Below are 21,487 nucleotides of genomic sequence, written 5' to 3'. Positions count from 1 at the left end.
TACTCAATAAAGTCATCCAACAGAATCTACAAATATGAGCTAAAACATTTAAAAAATGTACAATAAATGGTCACTAGTAGCCTATATTACTATGCTTGCCAATCAGCAAATTGTTACACCTGTGTCATGTGACCTGCTTCTACGTGCCAAGTGCTTTTGAGATTCTGAGGAAACGTCAATAAATAAATGTCTTCAAGAGCAAAGTTAATTAGGTCCTAACTCTAAATGTACAGTATCCTGGCTGCACAGGGCTTTCTTCACTTCTCCTCATCTGGACCTGCCACCTGCTGGTGTCCAGAGCCTTCTATTGTCAGGTGTCAGCAACATTACATCAGGTGTCAGGATATAAATGTGTTGTTTTGGATTTGGCAACAGAATGCTGAAGACTTGCTATTTGTCATTTTTAAGGTGCCATAGTTGTATATGGAGCCACCTCTCTAAGTCAGTGGCTCTCAAAAGTGGCGTCACAGTGGCTCAGCAAAACGAGCAATAGTTTAATTTCATAATTTGGATAAGTAGACATTAATACAAAAATGTATGAGTGATTATTTTGACATTATGTTTTAATGTATACGCTTACGTCAATACTTTGATTTTACTTGTAAATGCTCAAGTATGACATCTAAACGACTTAATGCTTAACAGAGACCAAATCATCAATTCATATCCTGGTTCCTAGAGCAAAATCACTTAAAATGGGGGTCTAGAAAATTCAACTTGGGGGTCTGGAGCATGAAAAAAAAATTGTGAAAAGCCATGATCTAAGTCACTTTGGGTTTTTCAGGGGAAATGGAAGGGAAAATAATGTCTTTTCTGCCACACTGGTGCCTCAGGTCTCTGACCCATAATGGGCCTATTTATTTTGCCTAGACGGAGAGAGATAGGCTGAAACACAAGCAAACATGTGGCCTGGCTTCTGCTCAGCCCCAACAAGCCTCGTTGAGTTCACCTGGGGGTATTTCACAAAGCAGGAATGGCAAGTTAGACTGATACCTTTAAAGAGTGTTATGGAAACTCCTGATTTTTTTAGTTACACACATGACAGAATCCTAATATTCATCCTAATATTTTTGTTTTACAAATTCAATTCATTATCACCAGGATTTAGAACAGTCTGAGTGCCTGCATTGTGAAATATTCCCCAGCTATGGTATTTTTTTGTGTTTTGTATTTATTCAGAGCAGAGAATGACTGCAAATAAAGACAGGTCCGCATCAGAGCTGTATTGACATGAAGGTTCATTTGTTTTAGCTGCACGCAGGAATGTAGGCCCAGCTTGAATCTCAAGTTTTGTGGAATTTGGCATAATTCATGAATTACAATCAGTTCAAAAGGCAACTGCAGTACATTTAACAACTGGTGAAAATAGTACATACTGTATAATAAGAGACTCTGCCCTCCTAGCCTGAAGCAGCAGAAGGTATTTAGCTTTGCCTACGCTGAGGGACATTTCTCGACCTGCTGCTGGACTCTGCTCCACACTGAATATTTCAATAGATGCTTGCCATGTACTTTACAGCTGATGTGTAGTCTTCTGTTAAAACTCATTCCTGAATAGAAATTTGTACAAACAGGAAAGATCATTTCATCTAACTATCTGCAAAATGCAAAAGACTCTGTCATCATTAAAAACATTCCCTCTTTTCCCTCTACAAGCACGACTGGCAGGGTATGTAAAGTAATCTGAGTGCATCAAATAATGAAAACATAAATGGCTTCATTTGAAGAGCATTAGATATGCCAGAATACAGAGGTGACTGACACTCTAATGAAAGTAAAATGGCACATTGGTTTAAAAAAAAAAAAATGCAATCAAAATGACAGTGCATAACTTAAATATCATAAAACCAACACGCACGCACACACACACACACACACACACACACACACACGCACACATAAATCCACCATCATCCTAAACAGTACAGTTCGTCCACATTTATGTTTTCAAGCGGGCCACATGTACATTAATACAATTTGAGAAACACAAATACAACAAAGACAAAAAAATCCGGCTTAAAGGCTCAATACATTGTCTCAACTTTGTATTTGATTGTAGTATCTGGTGGGCCCGGACTCTAATGCTAAGGCCTGCAAATTAATGGATGAATGGATCAATGAATGGATTTGTGAACCCTAATTTGCCCCACACCTTTATTATTGTCTTTTGGTACCTTTGTTACTAAGCTTAAGTTCAGCATTTGGTTAGAGTCTACTAGCTTAGGCTATTTGCTGTGCACCCAGGGTTTGTGTGGTACAATGAAATTTCAATGTTACTGTTTCTCCTCCAATGGCACTCTGAAGGCGACATACATCAAGGCAGTATTACAGATGAACACAGTTGTGCACATTAGTCAAACAGAACAGTATCTTCAAAGTACCTTCGAAAATGCCCAAACGTATCTTTGTACATACTTCAAAATAACATTAAATAAAACAAAAAGTAGACACACAAAAAAGATGCAGTTGAAACGGTGCGAAATGGCAGCCATCGAGTGATGTAAACCATATCAAAGACTTGATATGACCGTTGCTCTGTGATGGCGCTCCCCGCTGTGTGTGTAGTACAGTCTGTGAGATACAAGTTCAGGCTCCGCTTCAGCTGTGATTTATTAGGCTTTTGCTCGAGCAGGTGGGTTTCAGATAGCGATTTCAACACATCAGCAATGCATTTTAAATATCTTTGCTGCCACGTCGCCACGACAGCGGCGTTTTATTTTACGATGAGAGAAAGACGAGCGTGATGGGTTTCTGTCATCGCGACTTTTAAACGTCTGCGTGTGTTGACACTTTGCTCCGTGATTACATTATTGTCTTTGGATGCCTGCCGTTCGATGTTAGTTCCCGAGAGCAGGGCCAGTCAAGATGTAAACATTTGCTGAGCTTCTTTGTACGACATAAATAAAATAAAACAATTCAGTGCGTTTTCTTCCCTTTTGACTGTCCGTGATTTTCGTCAAGTTCCCTTGGTTCAGTGTTCTTCATGGTCTGTTATCTTTGGCCAAGGAGTGCATCATCCAGTTGACTTTTGTCTTCCAGCTCTCTCGCAGAGCTTCAGTGAACTTGACTTTAAAATTCTTCAACGCCTCTTCCTCCGATTTGCCCAAAGCTAAAGAGTCCTTTTGAAAACAAGACCGCAAAACATAGATATCATTATCATCAGCATCACCACAATCACCACCATCACCGCAACTATGATCATTACCCACCTTTAAATACTGGATATCTTTGAAGGATGAGAGCTCGGGCAGTCCTGCTGCCTTCATCATTGCAAAGAGATTGACAAACAGAGTCCCGTTCCGACACAGGATCTTGTAGGCACGTTCACAGCACTCCCTGAACCTGCAAGGATGCAAAAACACTCGGCGTCATTACAGAAGATGTGAACGATACACAGTCTTGTATATCAGAGTGACAAAAACACCGCTACTTTACCTCTCAAACTTCTCGCTGTTGTTTGTCCTTCCTTGTTGAATCACATGGACAAAGTCATAAGTCAAGATAAAAGGCACACGTTCCCTGTTGATCCCTAGTTTCCTCTTGAAGTTCCCCAGGATGTGCCCAAAGTCAATGTGAAATAGCTGAGAACAAAAGTGAAAGTGAGCGGCAATTAGCTCCCAAATTCAGTTTAAACTTTATTTTGGACTCACAAGAGCGTGCATGTATATATGGAAAAAGAAAAAAAGATAAGACATTTAAGATAACACCACAACAATTTATCATTTGATTTGAAAAAAACAAAACAAAACAAAAAACAAAACAAAACAAAAAAACAGTGTGTATGCAGGCTATGTCATTAGTGTTTTCTGAGCCTAGATGAGCACTGACAGCAGCTCTTCCTGTAGTTCTGGTTCAAGCCTCTACGCTGCAACATTGACCACAGCCGCATTTCACTTCACCTCACTGGTAAGCCAAACTTAAGAATTTTATGCTGACAATGAAGTAAAACTCAAAACATAAGCGTCACTGATGGTTTTGTCTACCTTGAACTTTTGACTAGCGTATGTCAACACGGTGCTGAGTACTCTAGCAGCAACGTGAGTCCTAGACAAAATTTCCCCTGGAGGACAATAAAGTGTACCTTGACCTTGACTTACAAAATAGTACCATTTCAGAGGAAGGAAACATGTGTATATATACATATATTTTTTTAATTCCAAGCAATGAACATGATTTAACATTTTCACCCATAATGGCTATAGCATTTTGGAATGAAACCCCCTCAATTCAACTTCAACACAAAAATAATTACACATCTTAATACTGGTAAAGCAGACCTTCAGGTTGTTAAATTATCTAAGATCCACAAATTGGTTAGGAAAGGGTCACTGGCATTTAGCAATAAGTTAAAACATAATTTACCATTTCTTTTGTTAATTAAAAATATAATTAATTGTATTTTCAGAATGAGTTGTGAATCAAAGTACAGATAAATTCAGGCTGGGTATGAGGGTTCAAATTGCATAGAAGACAACTTTATGTAAAATCGCCCCCTTGTGGTAGAACATGTTATTATTATAATGAGGGAGAGGATGCACCAACTTGTACTGTATATTGAATTTGTTTAATATCACAAATATACCAGCGCTATGGTGAATTCCTGTGGGTAAAAACTAGTTAATGTAAAATTAATCAAGTCTCACCTGTCCAGTTTCCCTGATCATGATATTGTCATTGTGACGATCTCCAATGCCCAAAACATAAGTAGCTACACAGTAGCCAGCACAGGACAGCGTGAACTCCTCTATTGCTTGATCAATTTTATCCCTGCTGACAAAAAAAGGTCAGAGAAATAAGAAAACAGGTTTAGTGGGTTTTGTTTGGACATTTACACCTCACTTCTCTTATTCTTACACACTGAGTGTCTATTTCTTTCCAAAGTAAGGACACATGCACTACAAACACAGGCACACACACACACACACACACACACACACAGAGAACCATGAGGCAGGATTTCCTCACTGTTACATGAAATAATTCACAGAGGACTTCCTGAGGCCGATTAATGATTGACAGCCATGTCTTATCATGTACCGGTCTAGACGTGCACAGGGTTCACTGCGTTAAGATTTTACAAATTTTCTCCATTCTGTTTCAGTGCCTCCCCCATTTCAGGCTAATTACCATGCTGCGCTGTTGTGCAGCAGTCAGTAGACACGGTCTGACTTGCCAAAGTGACGTACAAAAGCTTATTCATTACATCTGAACTTTCCCTCCTCTTAGAGCTTTTATAATGTGCTCAAGACCTTCAGACTGTCTAGCACTAAATAACGAGAAAATTGTCGAGCCAGGGTTGCACCGTGCTACCCACTTCTGCATTTCTGCTTTGGTCCATTATTTTTATTACAGAGCTTAAACGCTGCACCACAAGTAGACAGACACCCAAACACACAAAGACACCCACAGTCTTCTCAGCATTCTCCGGAGAGATTGATACTGTACCTACAGTAGAAAATGAGATTTGGAGGCGGACAACAGACATAATTATCTGTAAGTCGCAGGTCGTACTCACTCGGGATTCTTGGATTTGAGCCAGTTGAGCAGGGCATCCTTGTTGAATGCAGCCGTGGCAGCACTGTTACTGTTGTTGCGCTGGATGTTGGCGATAGTGTCGGAGTTTTTCACGACCTCGATGAGCCCCGTCTTGTTCCCGGTGGACAAGCAGCCGTACGGGATCATCCTGCAAGCGGACGGGGAGATTTATTCACATCAAATGCCTCCACATTACTGGAAACCCTATTGGACTGGCACAAAACGGCTCCTACCTGAGATCCAGGCCTTCTTTCTTCCATAGGTTCTCCATGAGCTGGATCATCTGGAGGGTCAACATGTCTTGTCGTAGATCTGAAGATGATGAGCGGAAGGTGGAGTGAGACAACCTGCAGCGCTGCACGTTAACAAATCATGAAACCGTGCGCATGTTTGTGTACGTGTGTGTGCTCACGGATCTCACCATCTCCATTCTTGAAGATTATGCCCACCATGTCCCCTTGCACCCACTGGTTCTTATACATCAGCCACAGCGGTTTCATCTTAGAGTCCATAAACCTGCATTTGTCCGCACTGCAACAGCAAACACATTCGTTATAAACACGTGATCATAAAAGCGTGTCAGGTCAGGGTACACCAGGGGCTCAGGCAAGAAATGCCCCTGAAAGTTCACAAAATGCCTGTGAAACTAAATGCTCTGAGTGGTTCCCAGCATTTTATCCTGTGCACAATTTATTCCCTGAGTTGATTGAATTATCATGCATGAATGTGAATACAGTCCCTCAAGGGCCACTGTAGGTCACTTTGTGAGGTTGTGACTAGACAATTCGCTCTGGTCTCTTCTTGGCAAAAAAAAAAAAAAAGTGGTGGTTAAAGGAAAACAAAATGAACAATATCATAAAACGATGGACTGCCTGGGGACGGCGAATGGGGAAAAAAAACATGAAAAACATCTTCGACACGCCTGCTGTGAGTTTTCCCCCCTTGGAAAGAAGCGTGGGACGTGTGATACGTTACGATTTAAACCTACGCTATGTGATTTCCGAATGTATTAACAATCCTGAAACTAACGTGCACCTTGCAGCGAGTTTTTAAGACATAAAGATGTAAAAGAAAGTCATGTGAACCAGCCATGTTGCTCTTGTCAGCCATTTCCCGCTCCTTCACTGTAAAGTTTGTTGTCAAAAACACGGATCGGGCAGAGAAGCTGCAAGAAATCTCCACACCTCGTAGCTTAGCTCTTAGTTTAAGAGAGTTTGTCCTAAACTGGCCTCTGTACTGCTGTGAGATATGCTTTTGGAGAGGGGGAGAGATAAGGATGGAGGGCAAGGGGAGTGGCTTTGGGGAAAACTTTGCATACAAGCACACTGCCACCCTCAATATCATCTTGTGGTCAGACAAAATCGCATAGTGCATGTTCAAAGGTGCACTATGCCAACTTGCCAAGGGTCGCTTTAAATGAGGATGTTTAGACTCAACTGACAAAAAAAGTGACTTTCTGATAAATCACATGCTTATTCCACATATTGGTCAATTGTGTCAGCAGGGTTTGCATTTTGCACAGTGTACCTTTAAAATAAAACAAATCAGTGTGACTATATTATTTGAGAATTCATTGAAATTGCCCAAACAGGGACCAAAAATCATATCAAAAGGGGAAAAAATGCCCAGCGATGAGTCTGTCACTGACCAGATCTCCGAGAGGATGATGCTGGGGTTGAGTGGAGACAGCAGGTCCGACAGGGCCTCCAGGTAGGACTCCTGTCTGATGCACAGCTTCAGGTCCTCGGCTGTCATCTTCTGGGAGCCCGTCTTGACAAAGTCACTCAGGGCTCTCATTTTGCCCAGCGCCTCGTTCTGGGTGTGTGGGAGGGGTAAAGGGGAACGTTAGGAGCTGGCACGAGAAAAACACAGACCTTTTAAAGATTGAAACTGATCGAAATACGTGGGCGTTCACCTGTTTACTTAAGACTTTGATGTGGTAGATGTTCCCTCTACAGTAAGCCTCCAGAATCAGGCCAAATCGCAAACTCACTGACGACACATGCATCTCTGACCTACAATAAAAAACAAGCGCTTCAGTCAGATTTTCCACTCAGGTCTGGGGATGTAATCATGTAGCTTTTCTGTTGGACGCCGTCTGACCTGAGATGCCAAAAGAGAAAGTGTCCTATCCTCTTATTGGATAAAGCCCTCTCGAGAAGGAAAGTGGTGAGGTCACAGTCTAGATAGGACTCGTACTTCAGGACTTGGACAAGCTGGATTAAGTACTGCAGCAGCTCATCATCACTGTGGACACGAAAACATTTTCCAAAAACAGTTACACCGTTGACATGCAAACATAACAAACTTTATGCTGCGTGGAGCAAAGACGAACAAAAACATCTGTGTACCTGAGCTTCCTGAGACATCGGATCGTGAAAGCACGGACCGTTGGGTCGGGAAAACTGTAGTCTAAAAGCTCCAAGGCATGAAGGGCAGGGAGGTCTGGCCAATTCCTCAATAAACTCAGCATCTGAGGAGAATAAAATGGCCATTTTTTTAACCAGGAAGGGAAGAACTAAAACACTGATGTACAAAACAGACGCAGAAACCTGTCATGAGACCAGATAACACAAAATTCAACTCATTGTCAAGACCTTTCTTGGCTGGATTTGAAATTCTCAAAGTTCAGTGCATGTATAATGACAGTGACAGCACAACATGACTGTCAGTAATATATTTCCCATACTTTTTGAAACATTTTTTTTAAACTTTCAAAGCCTTCAAGAATTGAAAATGATGCAGTTAATTTCCCAAACATTTGCAAAATCTCAAGACCTGCTGAAAACTGTCAGTAAAGCCAATAAAGTGATATTTTATCCGTTATCAAAGAGAAATTCACTTTTCACTTCCCCACCCAGCAACCCAGAGGCTAGGAGGGGTTCAGTGTCTTGCAGGGGTCTGGTTGAACTTTGGTTTCTCTGATGACTAATCAGTCAAAACACCGTCTCACATACCACACAGCAAGTTAACTAGTGCAGCTCCATAGTATCCCTTCTCCAAAATGTGGTCTTTATGTTACAAAAAGGTCGAAAAATGACTGTAAAACTGCTCTAATCAAATCATGCAGCATTATCCAAATGCTTTGAAACCAAACTATTGCACTGTGGGTCCAAAATCTCAATATTTACCTCATTATCTGCTTTTAACTGGAGCCAGATCTTTTGTATATGTTGTATATTTGGCCAGTAATACTTGGCTTCAGAATGCTTACATTGTGCTCTCTGGGGTAATTTGATTTATTTATTTATTCTTTTTTTGCAGTATAAGGCGATTTGCTGTGTGTGTGTTATGTGGACATGCAATCTTCTCTGGTGTTTCCACTTGACATGAGGATGAGTAATTAATGAGTAATATGAATCATCATTTTGGAGAGAGGAAATCCTCTGAAGCACCGTAACAGCGGTGATGTCTGCGTGAAGGGTTCTCCTCTCTCACGTACCTGCGCTACGTCCTCACGCTTGTTCCACTTGGTGATGAGGAGCAGCTTGGACAGACTTTCGGGGTAGCGGTCTCGCACTTCAGCCCGGAGCTTCCACAACAGCTCCTTCTCGTCCTCAAAAAACTCAGTGTAGTTTTTGTTGTCCATTATTTCTTTGAGCTTCATGTACTAGGAGGAGCGATACAACCAAACAACACATTCATAAATTAGCACTTTTTTTTTTTTTTTTTTTACAGAAACTATATGTGTTGAAAAATATAAAAAGATATAGGGGGTCACACCTCTTCTTTAGTGGCAACAGACATATCACCATTCTTCTCCATATCACCTATCTGAAAATAGACAGGGATTTTTTTGACTGATTATATTACAGTGAAAATTAAACACTAATCTTTTAATCTTTGGTAAGTGCTTACTGCTGTAATCAAACGCCTACATGTACATGATGAGAAAGTGATGACAGAAATTTGACCGTGCACTCAAATATAGATGCTTAGGGTTCAATACCTTGTCATGCGGCGGGTAGTAGAGAGGGTGCGGCCGAATGTTGGGGAAGCGAATGAGGAGGCCGGCAGCGCTGTCCACATTGGGGTTCTTCTCCACGGTTCCCATTGGGTTCAACAGGTCGCTTTTGTCATCTGTAATGAAAAATATCATATGTAAAAAAACTCACAAATAACATACTGCATTATTTTGCTCAATGCTGCAAATGTGATATCAACTGCAATATAGTATACACACACAAACATGGCAGTAAAAAGCAAAAAACAGATGTTTGCTTTTTTGTGCAGAATGTCATTTTTAGAAATCACTTTTAGGGCACATTAAATAATTGCAGATTTATGTAATTGGTCAAGCAATATTTGACTGATTGTTTGTTTTTTCAGTTTTATGTGCAGCTCTACTATGTATCATGTGCCTGTTGGTGGATGCTTTGCCATTTGCCAGTTAACTGACACCAGCGAGCAAATAGCGATCGTTCCCACATCTTAAGAAAAAATGGCAGCTCACGCATCAACAGATGCATGGCGTGTGAACATGTGAGGGCTGTGTGTGTCCTCTGGGCAACATTTTCACCCCACACCCTGTGCTGCCAGTCAGTGTGGGGGAGTTGTGAAGTGGGGTGTCGATGAAGCTGAGTAACACAAGCAGAGGCAAAGCTTCAGCGCACCAGGAACAGACGGCCATGTGGACAAGAGGAACTCCCCCGTCTTCAGCTGGTCCTTGTAGTCGAAAACCATGGTGTTCACCCAGGCTATTGGACAGTCCTGGACGGAGAGAGAGAGAGAGAGAGAGAGAGAGAGAGAGAGAGAGAGAGAGAGGGAGAGAGAGAGAGGAGGAGTGGAAGAGAGAATTAGGTTCGTTGACTCAGTTCACACACCATCTGCAAACAGTAAATTCATACCAATACTAAATGTATCGTTAAGATTGAATCAGAGAGAGAGGTAAACACACACACACACACAGGCACAGGCACACACAAACACAGTCTATCCATTCATTCAAAATAAACTTTAAAAATTAACATTTTAATTGTTTAATAATCTAAAATAATTCCAGTCAAAATCTTTCTTAGTTTCATTAAAATTATTTTCTATCAAACTAACCAGTCTGTGGATATTATAACAAATAAAAATGCATGGCTAATCCAAAAAAAGTTACATAAAAGGAGAAGCGGCGCCTACATAAAGTTGTTATAATTAAATAAAATGTACCAAGACCTTCTATTTATTGTTTCCTACATCTGCTGCAACATCTATTTCCTAAACTCTGGCTTTGGCTCTTTTCAGCTGACCCATCAACTTTTGAAGTGAATAAGCAAAAATAGTGTCGATCAATTTCAGTTACAGTCAGCTCTTTTTTTGCCCTTTTATTTTGCTACGGATCTCTTTAAAATAAAACCTATTAATCATTATTCTAAATGGCTGAGAATAGTTCCATCTCTCTTATGAATATAAGCCTCATTTGGGAGGTTCATCTGAATTTAAATTAAAAATTTGATGAAATTTTATTGTGATAAAAATTATTTCACATTCTACTTTATGTTTCAGAACGGTTAAGCAAAGGCTGATGTGGCTTCTAATAAATAAATGAATAAGTAAAACAACTGTGTTTTGTGTTATATTTATAAGTGCATCAGTATCACAGTACAGTTGCAAGAAAAAGCGTCAAAAAGAGGAAGTGCATGGAAATGAGATCTGGGAAACGGGTCGGAGGAAAACACTCGCCCATCTAACATGTAAAATGACATAAACACGTCGACGCTGAAGAGCGCGGGGCTGAAAAAGAGGCGATACACATGAACAGCAACGGCCAAAATAGCTCAACTTCCGCCCGTCTTCCTGGTGTCTGGCGGCGCGGACTTCTCCTCTGGGTACAAGAAGAGAGAAGTGGCTCGGAAAGCAGAAGCAGGCCCGATGCCTGACAACACACCTGGGAACTTGCTGCCACCGTGCTGTCAAAGCTTCAAAACCAAACCAGCAGAGGCCACAGCCAGGACAAAAGGGGAATTTGTTGTCGTTATCATGCATAAGTGCACATTTTTTTCCGTGGGTGGCTACAGGCTGCCTCCCATGCAGACTCAGGCTGTAGTAAAGCTGCTGTTGTAGTATCCTGCTGCAAAGAACTCCACTTTGAAAATGCAAGACGGTGGCAGTAGTGCATACTTGCATCTTACTACGGGCTAATGCACGTATTATGTCCCAGCAGCAAAGAGTAATACAACAATATATCTTTCTACTAGGCTTGAGCGAAAACCAAAAATTACTGTCCCAACAAATATTCAATATTATTTGGTGAGTCGCCCAACTCCACATCCACCCAACCTTTCAAAAATAATAATAAAATTAAATAAAAAGTACAAATTAAATAAAATAAAACAAAATAATAATTTCTTTTTCTAAAATCTCCAAATCTTCAAAATTCTATATTCTGTGTGTATGAATCAAAACTGTCAAATCAATCTTTAATTAAAATTACAATAGGCACGCTTTTAGCGGTTAAAATAAACGGTAAGTCTGAAACAAAAAAAATCAATAATGAATCAAATAAGCACTTAAGTGATTGCAAAGACCGCAAAACTAACAATAACTGGACATTTAAAAATCGCAGCTGCTGACACCAGTATTAATCTCCAAACTTCCTATTTTTCAGAATAATACTGTCAAAATAACTACTAAAGAGCTGACTCGCACAGTTGTTCTGCTTTCGTTTGTCAATATTGTGGAAAATATAGAATACGGACGCAAATATATCAATATTCCATATTATCAAATATTGACCCAGGCCTGCTTTCCATACATATGTAATCATGGACGAATGAAACAAAGGAGGTCAAATAACAGAATAAGAGATTCTTACATGAGAGGAACTTTTGCAGCATCAAATGATTTTGCAGCATTTTTAAGCCTCTCTCTCAACTCTCCTCAGTGCACACACTCAAGATAAAGAGTACATTATCGTTTCTGTGAAAAGTGAAAACACTCAGAGGCCGGGGGAGCGACACGACGACGTATGGCGACTCTGAAAACAAATTCATAATTCCTTGAAAATGTATGCAAATTCCTTCCTTCCTTGGAGCGATGCAGAGATAAAAGAGTCGAGGCGGATGAGACGTTAACCGCAACCTTGCCACTGAACACACTTGCACAACCAGACACAGCAGCACAACACTCCCACACAGCTCACTATACGCACTACACACACCAGAGAGGAAACATGCCTGTTTGTGCCTGCTAACAACTTCACACCCACCAGCGACAAACTTGTGCTCATTCCAATCACATGTTCTCTCCTGCAAGGCTTAAAAAAACCCCCGGTGGTCCTTTGTTTGTGTGATGGATGCTCACCGCTTTCTTGTTCTTCTTTTTGGTGCCGCGGGGCTTCTTGGCTTTCTCAATGACAGCGTAGAGAGCGAAACACAGGCGGCTCATGCGGGGCAGGTCTGCTACGTTGATGTCAAACTCCAGCTTCTGGTCCCACAGAGGCTCCGAGCACACCGCCACCTCCGAGCTTGTCACCACCTTGCAAAGCAACTCGCTGCCATGGAAAAGACCCGCCTGGACCACAAGCTGCAGGGGAAAACACACACACACACACAAACCGCTCGGCACTGGGCATGGCATGTGGCTTGGAAGCTGAGAAATGTATTGTTTGTCTGTGCGAGATTGTTTGTGGAGGATTTACACAGACTTTGCCAAATGATTCAGAGTTTCCTGTGTCACTCGAGCTATGAGTCAAAAGTCTGCACATTCATAACATAAGCAGGTCACAAAGCCTTTCACTGCTCCGTACAGTCTGTCAAAAATGATAAACAACCAAGGGGTCCACTTTGTTCTGAGTGAAAATTCAATCTTGCGCAACCATTAAGGTTCCGCCCTTTGCCAATTCTTGCCGGTCTGAATCCAGATTTACCAAATATATAAGTGGATATTCTCCCCAAGGGTGTGTTTTCAAACCTCTGCCTGCCAACTGCAGACATGACCGACAATTATGTGACAGGACAAATTTGCCATGAGTCATGATGTGCTCTGAGGCAGTGGCCGGAAGTGCACTTATACTTAATAACCCATCTAAACAGTAACATAGTTAGTTATGAAACTGAATCACAAAGACACACAGACACACATTAACCCACTTCCCCAACTTGCATTATCTTGGATATTTCATGTGTGTCAGATTTGGAGGAAAGAAAAAAAAAAATGACAGCAAAAATGCAAGAATTGTTTCCCGTATGAAAAAATATATCGAGTATTTGTACATAAAAGTAGAACTTCCAGACATTTATGGTGCAATTTCAGTAAACTTAATGGCAGAGACATCAAATTTCAAGACAGGCCAGACCCATCAGGCCCTTATCCGCAATAGTAAGGACATACATCTTGCTTGTCAAAAAAAGAAGTGGATTAAAAGCGAGAGAGAGAGAGAGCGCGAAGGCTGTCCTTTTCTTAGAATCTAGGCCCAGAATGAGACGTGAAAGCCAGATAGGCCCTCCCCACTTCCTGTTTTGAAGTTTCAACCAACCGCCTTGACGAATTATGGGAAACGTGTGGTCAGGACCATGTGACCCTATCATTTACATGTCAAACCCTGTTCCTACAACTGAAATTGAGATATTGGTAAACAAGTAAATGCTGCTTTTCATTGAGCAGCAAAGTGAGAAAAAAAAAAAAACCCACACAAAACCACACCAACCTTCATTCCTTCATCTGCGTTGACTCGGCTGCCCTGCACCAGGTGAATGTAGAAAGGCTCATTGATGGACCACAAAGAGGAGGTGTTCTGCTGTTGAACAGAGCGAGAGCAGAGGAAATCTCATTTTACCCCCCATTCTTTACTTTTCCACTACATTCATCCTTTCAGTCTGACTTAATGCAACGGTTGCTATAATTTCCTTTTAGGCAATACGACAAAAGGAAGAGGCAAAATATTGTACTTTGAAATCATTGTTAAAAAAAAAAAGAAAGCAAAAAAAAAAAAGAGGAACAAAGTTTGAAACTGGGTGAAACTGATAAAAAAAGCTTTCCTGTATCATTCTGTAGGCATCAGCTTGTGTGGCCGAAAATACACCGCTTCCAAATATACTTTATCTCAAATTGATGAATTTTTATTTTGGAGAATGCTCCTCAAATTTGTACAATGAATTACATTTAACAAAGAAAAAAAATAGAAAAACACAACTACAACACTGTGAATTTTGACATTTCCAAAGCAGATCAAGTATGTAAAATGTAAATTATCTACATTCTGCTGCACAGCATGCTTCAAGCGAGCCAAAGTCCGTGGCCTGGTTAAGGGCGAGCACGACCGAGCGACAGGCCGCTGCTCTGTTAATGGAAGACGGCAGCAGGCGGTGACCTCTTACCTTCTTTAGGGGCAGAGGAGGAGGCCTGGACAGGGAGCCGCTCTTGGATACCTGGCTGCACATGGTGCCCTGCTCCTCCTGGTATTTGTTGATGGTGGAGGAGTGAACCATGATGAGGTGAGGGTTTTGGCTGTTTCTCAAACAGGAGAAGATGTACTGGGGAAATGATAGAGACAGACAGCAGAGGACAGAAAGAGAGATTTATTTATTTTTATTTATTTATTTTTTTTTACTGGCACGGCCATCACTCAGCTCGCCCACAGATATTTCCCAGTGTTCTGATAGCGCTGGTTGACTCCTGGAGGCTGTTCATTTGCTGTAGGTTAATGCAGCTGAAATCTCATTATGTGTGGATGGATGCAGTTCCTTTCTGCAGGGCCGCTAGACAGATATGAGTCACCCCTGCAGGTAGCTGGAGTTTCAAAATCAACAGTGGAGACTCCTGCCACCAAAATCTTGACTCACCCCACTCTTAATCTGACAACCAGTGGCTTTCAGTTCAGTTAAAATGCACTGGCAGCATGGGGCAAAGATCTCAGGCAGAGTGCAGGCAAAATAACAGAGGGAATGACCAAAATAGCCCAACCTGGACAACATACAGAAGCAGTCGAACAGCATTTACTGAGAAAATAATGCCTAAAAAACGCTATGTTCAAGCAATTTGTTGTAAGGGGGGGACTAACTTTGAACTGGCACAGCGGGTGTTTCCCATAGATGAAGTCCCACCTCCCGTTGACCTGTAACGTATAGTCTTCAGGCTCCTGACGGACCAAGCGGAAGACAGTGGCCTTCTTCTTGAGCGCGTTCTTCATCAGAGAGACTGGGAAGTCGTGGGGATCCTGCTGCAGCATGAAGCTTTCCTATGCAAGCCAGAGAGACAGCGATAGTTCAGGTAAAATTTGAGTTTTACAGGAAATTGCACAGCTTAAGAGTTTTTCTTTTTTATTTCTGTGGACCTGGTCCCTGAGCAGCGTTTAGAGGGTTGGTAAGGTGGTGTTTGTGGTGTGGGAGGGGGATTTCCACAGATGTTCACATTTACCTAAAACCTCCAGAATGCGTCCACGCAAGGTGGAACCACAGACTTTCCTGTCAGAGCTTTTGTGCTTTTTGTGTGGTTCCCTTCTGCTACACCATCAAACCATGAAATTAGATTAAAATTCCCTAAACAGCCTTCACAAATATGACTACAGTTGTAAAAACTACAAGAAGAGATTGAGTAATAGTCAGACAAGCGTGGGGTACCGACAACTCACATCAGAAGCCTCAAACTTGATGTTGACAAAGATCTTCTTGGTGTTTTTTGACTTTGTGTTCCCAGACTCTGGCAAGGACGAGCATGGCTCGAGTTCACACGGGAAGCTGTACTCGATCCACTGGTGCCACGGCAGCAGCTGCCGCTCCAGGGCCTTTTCTTCACAAAACGAACGCATTTTACTCCGGAACTCGTTCACCTCATGGTTCTTCTGGGCTTCAAAGTCATGCAGACCTGCAAAAAAATAAAAAAAATAAAAAATAAAAAATCAGAGTGAGCACTTCAAGCATTACGAGCCTGTTGTGACAGATTGTTTTAGTTATACAAATATATCTCAAAGTAAGAAACTCTTATTGGTTTTCCTGATGAACTGGAGCCAAGTGAAAAAAGCCAAGGGTAAGACAGGAGGTAACTAAAACACAATCTACCCATACTACCTCACCTGATAACTCCTCACTAGTTCGCCTTGCTGTCCTTCCATATTTGGATTAACCACAGTAGCCTACACATGACCAAAGTGTTGTTGTTAATTCAGGTCTTGTAGATCATGCCTGGTTTCTTTTATTTTCTGCAAATGTCAGAAATGAATAGGCTTTCTGGTTTCGCTGTACCTAATTGCTTTTTTCCTTTAAGTATTTGAAACCATTATGTATTATCAACTTGATGAATGAATGTGCCATGGAAGCCACCTCTGTGTGCTAGAGCGTGTACAAATGCTGAGCTAGTTTGTGAAAGTTCATTTTAATAGTGGCTTCGAAGATGGTCCAATCCTGCCTTCACAAATATAGAAATCCATATTAAATACAAAGAATTTAACTAATCACTGTTGCACTGGCTGTGGATACGTGCACTCATTGTGAAGCCCTAGTCATCTTTCCATTAGCGTGATAACGCTTTGAAACCAAATATCTTATTGGGGAAACAGCTTTACGTAAATGTTCTTCTTTGTGACCTAGATAAGTGCTTATGTCACTAATCTTGGTAAGCCAGCTACAGTGTTGACTGTCCGGTCCATGAATGCCGTAGCTCATGAAAGGATGAAAAAAATAAATTCTTGCTATTTGTGTTTTTTTTATTTTTGTGTTTCCATGCTTGCCATTCAAATCTGCCAGTTTGCTCATTTCTATACAATTGTGGTCTTTGCATTTGCCCAGTTGCAAAGGTCTAGAGTGTTGAACTAGACCAATAAGATTATTTCTGGCTACAACCACAACAGACTAACTCTTATTTAACATTTAGTACCTACACATCATCAACCAACAATCTCTTTGATGATTCTGCAGCTACAGTAGCGACTTGGTGATGCTGACCTTTGCCGATCAAAAGGCTGATTTGGGTGTTGGTGAGCTTCTCGACTCGGTCGCCCTCCCTCGCCACCAGCCTCAGAACGCACATGAAGGGCAGCACGTCGCTGATACGCCTGGACTCGTCCTCCAGCTCCTCCCTCTCTGCGGTCTGGTTGATGCAGGTGAAGACATACGCATCAGAATCCCCCAGCGCGCTGAAAAGGGGCTCGGTGGCGGCGTTTCTCCACACCATCTGCCGTGAAAAACACATTCAAAACACAAAGTTCAGAGCCCAGCTTCTGACCACCTCAGATGTGCCTTCTCTCTACATGCAGAGACTCTGATTTAAAGGAATACTCCACTATTTTGGGCAAACTGCTCTTTTTCTGACTTACCCAAACCATGACAAGATCTTTGATACCATTTTCACCTCTGTATGTCCGGTGGTTTGGTTCCTCTGAGTTGCATTTCATGTTAGCTTAGCATAAAGACTTGAAGTCTATGGGAGTCGTTAGCCTAGCTCTGTCAAAGTGAAAAAATACACCTTACAGCAGCAGAGGCTGCCTCATTTAGACAATGCATTGTGTATTTTAATAAGTAAACATGATGTTTTAGGAGAAATTAATTTGTGCTGGATCTACCTGTACCTTCAGCACTGTGTGGATCACTACAATAGGCGGAAGGATATAGGTGTTCAGCGGTTATAGTTCCACCATCTAACTTCTCTTCTCTAACTTCATCTGTCTTTTTTTTAATTCCAAGACATGTATTTCAAATACACATGATACTCTGTGTAAATAAGGCACCTTTTAGTTTTTTTTGTTTTTAGTTTTTTTTTTTTTTTACTTTCACAGGGCTAGGCTAATGACTGCCATAGACTTCAAGTTTTTATGCTAAGCTAACATGAAATGCTAGCCATAGGACCACTGGACTTTCAGAGGTGAAACTATCGAACATCTTGTGTCAGTCTGGCAAAGTCAGAAAAATGATATTTTATTTTGCCCAAAACATTTAACTCAGAAGAGTGTCTGATTTAAAAAAAAAAAATCAACTAACAACATCTCAGTGTCAAAATACAAGCTGACATAAACTGTCAACGAAAGCACACATTTACCAATTTTAGTGTTCAAACTGATTTCTTTAATTAACTTGATGAACTTAAATGAAAACCTACTGGGGAACGCATGACCCATTCGTGATTTTTAAACATTTTCCAGAATTCCTTGTGAGCAAAACAAACTAAAAAAGACATTCAATCTCTTAATCATCTTAGCAGCTTCCAAGAGTATCATTACTTAACACAGCTAAATCAAACAGCCTGAAGTGGCAGAACTGTTGGCATAGAAACTGGCACATTGAAGGGCTTTAACAGCAGATCTGCCTCAGCACAGAGCTGGCCATGTATACCAAGCTGTCCCTCCCTCCAGAGCAGTTACATCAAAACATTTACACCCAGGACAAATCTAAAGAACGAGCCGTGTTAACATTATGTGTAATGTTTTAATTAGGCTAATGTGCGAGTGAAATATGAATTGAGCCAATTTGTTTAAAAGCGTATTAAACACCATCTGACATTACTGTAAATAACAATTGCATTTTGTCAGTGTGGGCATCACATCCGCAGCACGGTGCTGCACTCTCAGAATAAATCAACCATATGAACTGCACTGCTTTCTTGTAAGAAATAAATACGTGCTGCATGATGACTGTGTACATACAATAACACATCACCGGAATTAAACCCTGATTTTATCAAGTTTTTCTACAGTAAACATGGTGGTGACGAACGAGGAGGACCTACTTTTTTGATGTTCTTGATGGTTTCATTTCGAGACACAGGGAATTTGAGGAAGATCCCAGTGGGCAGCAGGAAGTCCATCATGATCTTATGGTCCCCCTCCTTCTCCCATTCCGCCTGCATCCCATACTTCCCTGGGGGCATGGTGACGGCCTCTCATTTACCGTCAGCTCCACTGCTGCTCACCGGAACACAAGCCGGCCGGACACACACAGCCAACACACCAGGGGGGGTTAAAGTAGGTTACAACCCACTACCAACATGTGTTACTTGTCACCATACATGTGCAACATCTGTGTGTGTGTGTGTGTGTGTGTGTGTGTGTGTGTGTGCAATTGTGTACATTGTGTTGCAATCGTGCCCCGTGCTATAGGAAGGATCTGTTGCCCAACATCATCCTTCATTTATCCCCGGAGAAATATAGCACATGTCAAGTCAGTATTGCATTCACTCAGGCCTACTGACGTCTGAATTGTTAAATCCTCCCTCAGAGCAATAAAGAGATGCACATGAGACTATATTTATATATGTATTAGTATTAAGATGTGACAGAGACGAATAGCAAAAGCATGATATCACACAGAGGCTGATGCATTTCTAAAAAAAATTTTTTTTCCTTTTTCCTGTTTTTCAACAGCCCTATAGAGACTTCAAATTGAGTGGGTGCATATTAAGAAAGATGAGGAACCACTGAAAAAGAGCTAAGTGAGAAGTGTGGTGTATAGCAAAAGCAACAATCCAACGGTTGTTTCTGAGTAGGAGCATAATTTCAAAAGAGGGAGCAAATAATCAAAATCTCACATTGATTGTGATGAAAAATCATGCATATCTAAACACGAGGAGAAGGAATCGTTACATAGGATATCGCTTTCCTCTGGGATGTGCTTGAGCTTGACACTGTTTCTGTAACACCAATTCATTGTGTTGTTTATGCTGCTAACTAGTGCTTCACAAGACTGCAGGATGAAAAAAAAAAAGAAACTACGATTTGAATCACACACTGCAGACAGAAAGTGAAAAACTGCACTGACTACCACGGTCCAGCACGGCTGATAAAGAGACGCCTGGAGTTTTTAGGGGCCTTGTTGTTTGCCGTGCTCCTGGTTTGCCTCTCATCTCCTCAGGCCTCTGCCAGCTGCCTGCAGTTTAGCACCTTTGGCATCATGGAATTATTTCACTCATGTTTTGGGGTTTTTTTTGCAAACTGAAGGCTGTGGCATACAGAAAAAAAGAAAAGAAAAGAAAAAAAAAACTGCCACACTTTCTCAGGGCTCGGGTCACACAAGGTGAACACACACTACAAAAAATTATTTTTGAGATGTACACTGGGAATCCCCCTCTTCCCTGCAGACCTGTTCCACCACTTGCACAGAAAACAGGGCTGAGTTAAACTGATTTTAATGGTGGTGCACACATGGTAATTTTGCACTGCTTTTGTTGATGCCTGGAAATAATATAGTTAGCTCTTCAGTCGTGAACACTGCATTGTTTATAGTCTGAGGACAGGTGCAGGGCCAGATGATGTTACATAAAACCCACCAAGGTATGCTCAAAGACATTTTACAGGCTATTTATGTAAACAGAGCATCACAATTATGAAATTATGAAATACAAATTAAACTACGCCTGGACTTGTGACATAAAAAATGCTGTAAATTCTGAATTCAAAGCAGCAAAAGACAATGACTACACGTCTTCCCAGTAACTATATGCAGCTCTATGGGAATAAAACTTGTGCCTATTTGGCGGTGAGAGCCCTGCCAACCTGTTATCAGCAGACACTTGCCTCAGCGCTACAAGCCGTCACAGCTGCCGGTCATCTCCTCATGGTCTTTCCACGAAGCTGCTGGGTGTTTCACAGTCACTTCTGCTCCAGAACATACGAGGATCAGTCCCGGAGTGAAGGGTAATCCAGCTCAGATCGAGAGAAAGGCTAAAAAGGTGTGTGTGTTTTTTGCAGTTGGTAGGAAGTGTTTCTTGGCGCGGGTCAAGTGCGTTGTCATTGAAGCGGTGATGTTGCACTGAGACTGACGGAGCGGCTGCGCTTTGCCTCCTCAGCTGCCTGACGGCCAAGGGACCGTCCGCAAAGAGCTCAGCCTGCTCAAAGTGACAAAATGTCAGTCAGTCAGTCTGTCATTCAGTCTCTCTCTCTCTCTCTCTCTCTCTCTCTCTCTCTCTCTCTCTCTCTCTCTCTCTCTCTCAGCAGAGTGAATCATTTTGAGTGACTGAATAAATGACAGTGACTCAGTTAAATAGGACAGATTTAACTGAACAAAATTTTCAGCTGTCCAAAGAGGTTTATTTGAGCTTC

At 41.5% G+C, this 21,487-nt stretch overlaps 1 protein-coding gene across 3 annotated transcripts; it reads right to left on the bottom strand.

Moving 5' to 3' along the window:
- Positions 1–1,221: 1,221 nt before the first annotated feature.
- Positions 1,222–21,265, bottom strand: pik3cd (phosphatidylinositol-4,5-bisphosphate 3-kinase, catalytic subunit delta). Of its 3 annotated transcripts, none has more exons than XM_030055808.1 (23): positions 20,942–21,265; positions 19,180–19,354; positions 17,403–17,631; positions 16,094–16,326; positions 15,524–15,700; positions 14,841–14,996; positions 14,171–14,260; positions 12,826–13,047; positions 10,149–10,245; positions 9,485–9,615; positions 9,259–9,309; positions 8,978–9,145; positions 7,887–8,008; positions 7,639–7,782; positions 7,451–7,550; positions 7,184–7,350; positions 5,957–6,066; positions 5,769–5,847; positions 5,516–5,683; positions 4,644–4,770; positions 3,436–3,581; positions 3,210–3,342; positions 1,222–3,119 (listed from the first exon to the last, which is right to left on the bottom strand). In XM_030055808.1, exons 2-23 carry the CDS (start codon positions 19,318–19,320, stop codon positions 2,982–2,984), a joined length of 3,129 nt encoding a protein of 1,042 aa, XP_029911668.1. In that variant the 5' UTR covers positions 19,321–19,354; positions 20,942–21,265; the 3' UTR covers positions 1,222–2,981. The 3 variants fall into 3 exon arrangements, with proteins under 3 accessions (XP_029911668.1, XP_029911670.1, XP_029911669.1); XM_030055810.1 differs by having other exon boundaries at positions 14,171–14,257; positions 20,963–21,265; XM_030055809.1 differs by having other exon boundaries at positions 4,644–4,767; positions 20,963–21,264.
- Between the last annotated feature and the right edge of the window lie 222 nt (positions 21,266–21,487).

The sequence above is a fragment of the Myripristis murdjan genome, chromosome 7 (genome assembly GCF_902150065.1).
Source record: "Myripristis murdjan chromosome 7, fMyrMur1.1, whole genome shotgun sequence".
In the NCBI taxonomy this organism is placed as follows: Eukaryota; Metazoa; Chordata; class Actinopteri; order Holocentriformes; family Holocentridae; genus Myripristis; species Myripristis murdjan.
This window is presented reverse-complemented; position numbering and strand designations above follow the sequence as displayed.